The 10,429-nt window shown below is 49.0% G+C and overlaps 1 protein-coding gene across 1 annotated transcript in view; it reads right to left on the bottom strand.

The window, feature by feature from the left end:
• Positions 1-10,226, bottom strand: part of Strc (stereocilin) — a 25,957-nt gene extending 15,731 nt beyond the window's left edge. The window contains exons 1-9 of the mRNA XM_001080205.7: positions 9,946-10,226; positions 6,097-8,834; positions 4,285-5,070; positions 4,174-4,198; positions 1,907-3,284; positions 998-1,060; positions 788-898; positions 462-628; positions 17-203 (exon numbers count right to left, since the gene is read on the bottom strand). Coding sequence (XP_001080205.2) covers positions 17-203; positions 462-628; positions 788-898; positions 998-1,060; positions 1,907-3,284; positions 4,174-4,198; positions 4,285-5,070; positions 6,097-6,154 — 2,775 coding nt within the window. The 5' untranslated portion in view covers positions 6,155-8,834; positions 9,946-10,226. The remainder of the gene's footprint in view (positions 1-16; positions 204-461; positions 629-787; positions 899-997; positions 1,061-1,906; positions 3,285-4,173; positions 4,199-4,284; positions 5,071-6,096; positions 8,835-9,945) is intronic.
• Between the last annotated feature and the right edge of the window lie 203 nt (positions 10,227-10,429).

Raw genomic sequence — 10,429 nt, forward strand, 5'->3', positions numbered from 1 at the left:
ACGGTGATTCTCCTACCTGGTGAGGGCTGAGCTGGAGAAAGCTCTCCAGGGGGAGATAGGGAAGCAGAGGCAGGGCCGCCCACAGCAGCTCCTGGGGCCAATCAGGCACTTCTCCAAACAGCTCAGGGGCCAGCAGTCGCTTTGCCAGGGCCTCCTTCTGTTCAGGCTTCATTCCTGAGCTGTGATCCCGGATGGCAGCCAGGCTAAAGAGAGTAACAGGTCTTAACATTTTTCTTTTCTTTCTTTTTTTTTTTTTTTTTTTTTTTTTTTGGTTCTTTTTTTTCCGGAGCTGGGGACCGAACCCAGGGCCTTGCGCTTCCTAGGTAAGCGCTCTACCACTGAGCTAAATCCCCAGCCCCAACATTTTTCTTATATCCTCTCTGCTGTAGTTATGTCGCTGTGGGCAGGAAGGAGAGTCTCCCTGTAGGCGGGTGGGCTTGACAGGCAGGAATAGGGCTTACACACTGTCATTGGCCAAAAGGGACGGTGGGAAGCGCATGAGGTCAGGGACAGCCAGGAAGGGGATGAGCGGTGACATGTCGATGAAGAGCTGGGAGGTGAGGTGTGGGTGCCGCTGGAGCAGCAAGGCTGTCAGGCGGCCCATGGCCTGCTCCTCGGATGGTTGAACCTACAGGGACAGAGAAATGGATGCTGCTCTGAGCTTATTCAGTATCTTCTGCCATCCCTCTTTGGGGTTCCTCTTTTCACTGAAGCAAACCCCCAGAATGCTAAGGATCTGGGTCCCTTTGATCCTTATATTCTTGTTCCCCTTCCCTCTCTGCCCCACCCTCAGCTTAGCCCAGGAACGATGCATGAGCGTCAGGAAGCCCTGTGCAGCCGCCGTCTCTGCTGTAAGCACCAGCTGCTGAAGAGCGTCTGGGGGCATGTGCAGGTAGGCCTAGAAACAGGAGGCAGTGGCGGACATGGCCTCCGTGGCTAGCCATCTCAAGCCACGGCTGTCACTCAGCCACCCATGTGCCCTCCCCCAATCCGCTACCTTCACCAGGATCCTCAGGGCCCAAACGCTCTTCTCTCTCTGGAGTAGGTCCCACAGCACAGGCTGGTGAGAAGGAAATACAGGAAGAGAGCTGTCTCTCTGATCCTCCTAAATCTTCTCCCGTTAACTCAACTTTGTGAGAATGCTTGCATGCCCTTCACGTGAAGCTGACATGTGCGTCTCTTCAGACGGTAGTCCCCATGAAATCTGGGACCATGTCCTGTCTTCTGTACTCCGGTGCCAAATATGTGTAGGCCTGAACCAAACTCCAATCAACTCTAATTCCATTTCACTCAATCTCGGGCTTGAAGAAGGGGCCCTAACATGAGCTAAGGAATCTCACAAGTGCCTTTTACATAACGCATACTAGATGAATATGAGGAAACACTTTAAGCTCCTTTGTCACACAGAATAGAATCTGCAGTGCAGGAAAGCATTACTTGCCCAAGAGGACAGTAGTTTATGCCTGGCTGAACCTAACCAATCTTCTTGTTTGTACTCCTCTTAAATCTTTCTCTTTTATTCTTACTTCCCAACACCACAATCCTTGCTGGGTCGGGAGATTTTAAAACCCTTTGCTTCCTGTAGCAGAGCGGGGAAGTCAGAGAGCAACAGAACCATGAGATGAAGTATATTGCCTGCATGTTTATGTATCGGGCACCAGGCTCAGACCACAGCACAGAGCATTCCTTACGGTCTTTGCAACTACCCTAAGAGTTAGCACCTTGTCACACTCAGTTTACAGATGAGAAGACAGAATAACCTGCCTGAGGTTGGAAGCCCAAGCCCATCAGGCTCTAGAGCGGTGTACTTAAATCACTTGGAGTACCACACTACTTTTCTATTTAGGGAAACTTCCCGGAGTCCCTTCCCTTGCTCTGAGGGCTTTTCCAGAGGCAGTTCACTCACACTGAAGCAGGATAGAAGCTCCATCTTGCTCAGACCAGAGCCGAGGCTGTCGGTGGACTCTAAGCCTGATGGGGTTGGCTCTTCTCGCTGCAGGTACTCCCCTACTGTCCTCAGTACACTTCTCCGGCCCTCTGGGCGGAAGGCATCCCAGAATGAACAGTTGTCTGGGAGGCTAGAGAGCAGCAGAGCTCGACCTAACATCCGCTGAGTCTCAGCACCCCCAGCCCCTGGACCCAAAAGGAAAGTCAGTAGGCGTAGCAGGTAATGCAGGCGTGTGGAGTGGGCAAGGGCTGGCACGGAGGACTGACAGCGTGGCAACTGGGATAACATGCCAAGCAGAAAAGGACCAGGAGCCAGGCAGAGTGGGGATGGTCCCAGAGGTGGCAGAGAGGGCAACAAGGGGCCCAGCATGCCTTCTAGAAAACAAGTATCATTTCCTCCACGACTAATTCTGCATTGGCCTGCTAGCCAAGCCCAGAAGGGAACCAAGGCCTCATACAGAGTGTCATTGGCACAGACCATGAGCAGGAAGCTGCCCCCATCTGGGCAGCGTTCCCCACAGGGTCCAACATGGCAGGGTGGAAAATCAGTGGCATCCAAGGTGGGGCCCCGACACACATGCTGAACCCAAGCCTGGTTTCGTGGGGGCACAGCCTGTAGACTCTCCTCCACACACAACCGTTCAGCCCACAGTGTCTCATTCTCCAGGAAGCAACCCCAGAATATTTCTGGGGTGAGGGGCACAGGAACTAGGCCTGGTGGGCAGCTAGTTGGGGGTGGGAGCAGGCCAGCACAGAGCTGCTTTACCAAGCGACGATTGGGGCCAGACAGGGCTGAAAATGAGAGGTTGCCGCAGATCATATCCAGAAATTGATCAGGGAATTGATCATGGCAGGCTTGGAGCCAACCTCGGGCACCTGGTGCCCATGAGACTGCGTACCATACAGCCGTCTGGCAGATGACAGCAGTGCTGGGAGGGGGTTGTGGGGTGGTAGGAGGGGGCTGTGGGGTGGTAGGAGGGGGCCGTGGGGTGGTTGGAGGGGGCTGTGGGGTGGTTGGAGGGGGTGGTGGGGTGGTTGGAGGGGGCTGTGGGGTGGTAGGAGGGGGCCGTGGGGTGGCAGGCTTGATGTGCTGGCAAAGCAAGTAGATGGAGAAGTTAGAAATGCTGTAAGGTGGTTCTGGGCCTGAGTGGTTTTCGCAGAGGGCCTCCACAGAAATGGCTCGCCGCTGCCGAGGGCTGATGTGAGCTGCAGCCTGGGAAGCCCTGGGCAGAGGCACACCTCTACTCAGGCAGTGCAGGAGAGCAGGGGGTGGAGGTGGTGATCCAGATAGAAAACCCAGTGCTCGAGCATCCCAAGAAATGTTGTTCCGCATGCCCCTGGGTGCATAGAGAGGAGCAGGCAGGATGGGGTCAGTTCACACTTCCTCCAGCTGAAGGTTTTGACCCTAGCTCAGAGCTCTCCAGGGGTTTTTAGGCAAGCAGAGGCTTTTCCTAAGGTAAGCTTCCTGAGAAGAAAGGTAGTGCTGACTGGAGTACTAAGATAGAGGAGAGAAGAGAAATCTACCCTGCTAAGGCACAAGGCTACTAGGATAGCCCATGCCTGCCCCCTCCTTTCCTCCTTCTTCACCTGGCTTTGGGTAGCTTACATAAAACCCTTGTTTTTGACCTCCTATCAGGAAGTCATTAGGATAACTGAATATGCCTGTGCCCTGCCATTATTGTACTGAGACAGAAGAGTGTGTTTGTGCCTCTGCGCCCCCAGTACCATCTTTAGCTAACGGATACCAGCACTATATACCCGACACTGTTCTAAGTGGTTTATATTTTGTCAACTCTTTTTTCGTTTCTTTTCTGAAACAGGATTTCTCTGTGTAGCCCTGACTGTCCAGGAACTTGCTCTGTAGACCAGGCTAGCCTCGAACTCAGAGATCCTCCTGCCTCTGCCTCGTAAGTGGTGGGATTAAAGGCATGTGCCAACTTGCCTAACTTCTCACTTGATGTATTCCTCACAATGGCTTCGCAGTAGTGGTTATTTCGTTTTACAAATGAGGAAAGTGAGGCATACATCACATGTGTGAGGTGTCCAAGGTCACGTGACAACGAAGAAGGGGAGTTGAACACCAACCCAGACATCACACTCCAAAACCACTAATCCACACTCCTCCTCTTGATTTCCTCCTGAGTTGTGGGGTCTGATACCTTCAGCACTCTATCTACAGGTGGCTGAGACCCAAACCCCCAGAACTGGAAGTCTCCTGTTACTTACCATAAGAGCAGTTGTTGAAGGTTGCCTAGGAGGGAAAGAGCAAGGAAGAGAATGACCCCGATCTCACCTTCTTTCCCTGCTACATTCCAGCTCATGCCCTGGCACACTCACCTCCCTGGCATTGTCCACTGGCATCAGGCTCTGGCTGTCCCATAATAGAAAAGACCTCATCTTGCAGAGAATGAGTGACTCGAAGTAGCCCCTCCTGGAAGGCAGCATAGAGGGGGGCCCCCACTGTGCGCAGCAGACCACCCCAAAGAGCCTCCTCAGAGCCCAACTCTCCTGCTGGGGTAAGCAAACCCAGCAGACCCTGTAAAAAGTGAGGCACTGGCTCTCTCCCATCAAGATCTGTAGCATTGGTTGGGTCCACACTGGGCTGCAACTGCACCAGGGCCTGCCAGCGTGTACCCTCTAATAACAACATCAGAGAAGGCAGCCAATCAGCAGCCAGGACACAGTCAGAAGGGCCATCACGGGTACATGGGGGTCTTGTGGGGGCAGGGGGACCTCCAGGAACTAAAGCTCCCAACAACGCCTCTACAAGTCCACCCAGTACGCCTGCCTGGTGCACCAAAAAGTCCCGGGGAGTCTGCTCCTGTCCCAGGAGTGCCAGCACATCTCCCAGAAGCCCTAGCATTGGCTCCCAGTCTGGGCTACCTCTCAATGTCACGAGGAAATCATGGAGCCGAAGTGCAGGGGGCTGGAGAGGTGGGGGCTCTCCCACCGGTCCCTCCCCCATCCTCCCAAACTCGAAGGAAGAAGAAATGTTGGCCAGGAATGCAGAGAACCGTGACTGGCTGAGGTAACGCTGAGGAGTGTGGTCCAGAGTGGAGATGAATGACTTCAGAAGGGAGAGACCAACATCCAAAGACTGAAGCCCAACATGGGCCAAAGTCACTACAAGAAGAGAGACAAGAGATCACTAAAGGAGAAAGGCCTGAAGCCCATATTAGCTTTTCCCCTAGGCACAGTTCCAGGCTGGGATCTGAAGATGGTGACCATCCTTCTTGGTACCCTACAGTGGATCTTGACCTCCTTTCTGAATCCTTATTGTCACCTGTAGCAGCAATCTCTGCCCTCTTCCTTGTCCCTTTAGCTTTTATCTAGCTGACTAACCCCGACACTATTTCTTACTCTTTATAATTTTTGAGACAAGATTTCTCTATATAATCTAGGCTGGACTCAACTCTAGGCTGGACTCAACTCTCAATCCTTTGCCTCAGAGTACTGGGCACCAGCCACCAGACTCAGCTACCCTGCGCTCTTGTTTCATTAAAGGGGAAGGCGGGCCAGTGAGATTACTAACAGGTAAAGGCATCTGTTGGCAAGCCTGGTGACCCGAGTTCAAATCCCAGGACCTATGTGGTGGTAGGAAAAAGGAGAGAATGAAATCCTGAGGTTGTCCTTGCTTCTGCCTGTGTGCCATGGTGCTTCACCGTTTGCACACACGGTTTTTAAAAGAGGGAAAATGTCTCACCCCCTCCCCTCCCCTCTCTCTCCCCACACCAGCGAGGGCTGGAGAGATAGTGATTAAGAGCAGAGTCTGCTCTTTCAGAAATACTGAGTTCAATCCCCAACAACTACATGGTGTCTCACAACTATCTGTAATAGAATCCAGTGTCTTCCTCAGGCTTGCAGATATCTACATGCAGATAGAATGTTCATATACATAAAATAATAAAGAAATAAATCTTTAAAAGATGAGGGAGTTACACACACAGGTTTTTGTTAGTTTTTGTTTTTCAAGTTTGGCTGTCCTGGAACTAGCTCTGTAGACCAGGCTGGCCACTCTCAGACCCACTTGCCTCTGCCTCCCAAGGGCTGGAATTAAAGGTGTGAGCCACCACCACCCAAGTCACAAACACAGTTTTAAAGAGGGGAAAGGTTATTCTTCTTCATCTCAAGCCTACTCACTGTCCTCACCTTCCTGTGGCGGGATCGACAAGAGCAGCAGCAGTAAGGGCTGGAGGCTCAGAGCCATAGTTCCAGGTGCAGTCCTAGAGGTGAGTTCTGACTATTCCCACCTTGAAGGGATAGCCAGGTGAAGATGGGGCATTGTGGGCAGCCTGGGGCTCCTCTGACACTATAGTGTGGTCTCTCGGGAAACAGTATCTGTAACTTGACATCACACTTGTCACCGGAGCCACTGAATACCTGATCCTTTGGCTTTGGGAGAAGGGTGTACTTCTGTGTGAGGGACCAATGACAGGGGATCTCAGGGCCTTCAGAGTATTACCCAAGGAGATAGCGTGAGTTAGGAGCCAGAGAGAAGTAGGCAGACTAAAAATATAATTTGGGGGTCTACAGAAAAATGTGATCCAACAGGAAGGTACAAAAGGAGTTTGAGAGGCAAAGGAGATTTGAGGAATTTGAGGAATGAACTGACAGCCATCTGTGGGCAGAGAAAAGATATTAAGATAGATGTTTCAAGGGTGGAACATTTAGGAAGAGGAGAGCTGTTACCTTAAATGCACTATCTAGAATTCCACAATATTGGTGCAGAAAGAGATGGCTCAGCAGCTAAGCGTATACACTGCTTTTGTAGGTGACCTGAGTTGGATTACAAGCACCCATGTTGGGTGGTTCAGAAGTGCCTGCAACTCCAGCTCCAGGGGAATCTGATGTCTCCTGCCTCTGTGGACATCTGAACTTATGTGCCCATGCCTACACAGAGACAATGTGAATACATGCATAAAATAGATCCTTAGAATCCTGCAATGTTAAGAAGTAGACAGGACTTCACAAACCACATAGGTAAACTCTTCAATTAACAGGTGAGGAAAGAGCCCCAGAGAGCTGTCACCTGCTGATTAGGCCGTACAGACATTGCAGTTCCCTTTTCTCTCTCAAGTTAAAACTCTCTACACATGGAATCCTATTCATAGGTTAGAAAGATTTCATTCGATATAAGCTGGTCTGTCCAGAGTTTGGTCACTTTTTTTGCATAAAAAGCTTTTGTTGCAGGTCTAGAGGGATGACTCAGCAGTTTAGAACAGTGACTATTGCTCTTTCAAACCCAGAGGACAGGGGTTTGATTCCCAGCATTCATATGGCTGCCCACAACCATCTCTAATTCCATTTCAGGGGATCTGACCTCCTCTTCTGGTCTCTGAGGGAACCAGGCATGCACATGGTGCACAGATATCCATGCAGTCGAGTCACTCATCATCATCATCCTCGCCGTCATTATCATATCATTGAGACAGGATCTCCCCATGTAGCACTGGCTGCCCTGGAATTGTCTATGTAGATTAGGCTGGCCTTGAACTCACAGAGCTTTGCCTGCCTCTGCCTCCTGAGCCCTGGTATTAAAGGAGCACACCACTACATGTAATACATTTTTTAATTAAAAAAAAAAAAACAAAATCAAGCCTTTAATATCAGCACTTGGGAGGTATAGGCAGGTGGATCACTGCATTTGAGGTCAGCCTGGTTTACAGAGTGAGTTTCAGGACAGCCAGGGCAACACAGAGAAACCCTGTCTCAAGCAAACAAACAAAACCAACCAACCAACTAAACAAACAAATGGTAGCACAGGCTTTTAATTCCAGCACTCAAGAGACAGAGGCAGGATGATCTCTGTGAGTTTGAGTCCAGCCTTGTCTATGTAACAAGTTCTGAGCTAGCTGGGGTTACATAATGAAACCATCTCAAAAAATCAAAATATACATATGCCCTATATTGTTCCCACAGCCGGAGCCTGGATTCTCTGCCCAGATACTTTGGTGTAGGTTTTTACAAGATGATTGGTAAGTTCCTAATATGGAAACTTTGTGAACACTATTTCCAGAAGTTCAGTCAAGTGGCTATCAGTCTTGACAATAGCATCATAGGGGGCTTGAAGTTCCCTAGGGTAGTGCAGACCCTGGTCAAAACACTTCAATAGTTAATCCTTGCCGACAGCAGCTTCTTGGCCATGAGAACTGATGCTGTCTCTGGGGGTTGGAAGAGGTTGCCTTAGCTATCCTTCTGGGTCACTGCCTACACTTCAACAAGGATGAACTGTGCTAGTTTTTGTCAACTTGACAACCTGGGCATACCTGGGAAGAAAGGATCTCAACTAAGTAACTGCCTCTATTCCATTGTTCAGTGGGCATTTCTGTGGGGCATTTTCTTGGTTAATGAGATATGGGAGGGCCCAAACCACTGTGAGTGGTACTACTCCTGGACAGGTGGTCCTGGGTAGTTCTTATAAGCAGTCTGAGCAAGCCATGGGAAATCGTTAGTAAGCAGCACTCTTCCCTGGGTCTGCTTTAGTTCCTGCCTCCAGTCTTGTGAACTGACTTCCTTTGAGTGAGGACGGTAAGCTGCAAGAGAAAACAACCCTTTAACTCCTCAAGTTGGGTCTGGTCAGTGTTTTATTAGCAATAGAAAATGAAATTAGGACAGCAGCATAGAATGGGAGCACCCTGACACTGTGATAAGACAGGCTGGGACTTGCTGGTCTTGTTCCCTCACCAGGCTTCTTAACACACAGAGAAAGTGGATAGTTTAGTCAAGGAGAAACCCCTCAATGGCAGAGAGTCTGAAACATAAGATGCCCAGGCGGATATAACTGTGGTAGAGCCCAATGGCCACAAATGTCTTGACCCAAGTCTGTTAACTAGGGTGAGCTGACTTTTGTGCCAGCATGGTCTTCAAAACCTCACCTTTGAGGAATCCTGCAGGAAAAAGATAATCATTTCAGACACCTTGGTGGACAGGGGGTAACATACACACTTTCTCCAGAAACCTGAAGAGTTGCTCTTCACGTGATTGACCAGTTCAGCTTGGTGAGAGAATTACTTGTCTTCTGCCTTGCCCCTGTGAGCTCTAGAGCATTAGAGCCAGTCCTGGCCTCAGTGCTATGTTTCCAGGCAACTACCTCTAACCTCTGCAGACACCACTGCAGCATTCAGTGAGTGAACCCCTGGGGGCATCGGGACCTTCTGCTGCTTAGTGTAGTTTGTCATTTGGTGTTTTACCACAGAAACAGCTCCCTTACCTATTATATGTCCCCATGGGTCTTTACTTGACTCTAGTTCTAAGTAGCAATTTATAGTGAGGCTTCCCCAAACTTTCCCCCCTGTTCTTTCCTTAAAATACTTTCCCATTCTTTTCCCTAAACCCTTGGGTAGCAAGATGGGTCAGCAGGTAAAATGTCTGCTGCCAAGACTGATGACCTAGGTTCTATCCCCAGAATTTACATGATGGTAGGAGGGAACTAACTCTGACAAGTTGTTTTTTTTACCTCTGTGTGGTGTGTGTGTGTGTGTGTGTGTGTGTGTGTGTGTGTGTGTGTACGCTGTGAATCAGTGAGAGTAAAAGACACTATTACTGAAATTCATTACATACGTGTATGAAAATGTCACAATGAAACTCATTATTACATATAATCAATATGATAATAAAACAATCTGTATAAAACATTTTATAGACAGGGAAATTGAACCCCCAGGAAATGAAATGAGCTAACTACTGCCTCTAGTGGGTTGAATATAGCACTGGGATTCTCCAAAGCCAGTTAAAAGTTGGGAAGTTAAACCATCTAATGCATCTTTCACCAGTATTTCCCCCTCTGCCCACCAAGGGCCCCACATCCAGTCTGAAGAGCAAAGGACAATCAGAAGATGGTGTTGATGGCCCAAGGTAGCTGCTGGTTTCAGCCCATCCTGCAATGCTCCTGAATGTCTGCCTTTGATTCTGTAACCAGTTATAATAAATCATTCCCTTTTCTGTATTCAGGATAGCAAAAACTATCAGTTTAGGTTTAAAACCTGGTTGCATACTTACTGTTTCCTTGAAAGCTTCATAGAGGACTACTCTGCCAGGCACAGCTGCACATGTCTGCAATTCAGGGCCTGAAGCAGTGTCATGACTGAAAGACCTTTAGAACAAATAGTCATGGTATTCCAGAATCCCAAAGGATTCCAAAATCTATGTTAAAGACCCTAATATAAAATGCAGTAGTATTTACATTCATACATAGCTCCCTGCATACTTTAAAACCTATCTAGATTATCTATAATACTCAAAATAGAATAAATGCTATGCAAATAGTTCTTAAACTATTCATTGTGGAATAATTACCAAAAATGTCTGCACATGTTCAGTACAGATGTAATTAAAAATTTTTGGTAGGTACTGGAAAGATGGCTCAGTGGTTAAGATTACATACTGCCTGCCCCTCAAGTTTGCTTGCCAGCACATATGTCAGGCAGCTTACGACTACCTATAACTCCAGCTCAGGGAGATCTGATGCAGCAGCCATCTTCTA

The sequence above is a fragment of the Rattus norvegicus genome, chromosome 3 (assembly GCF_036323735.1).
Source record: "Rattus norvegicus strain BN/NHsdMcwi chromosome 3, GRCr8, whole genome shotgun sequence".
NCBI classification, from domain to species: Eukaryota; Metazoa; Chordata; class Mammalia; order Rodentia; family Muridae; genus Rattus; species Rattus norvegicus.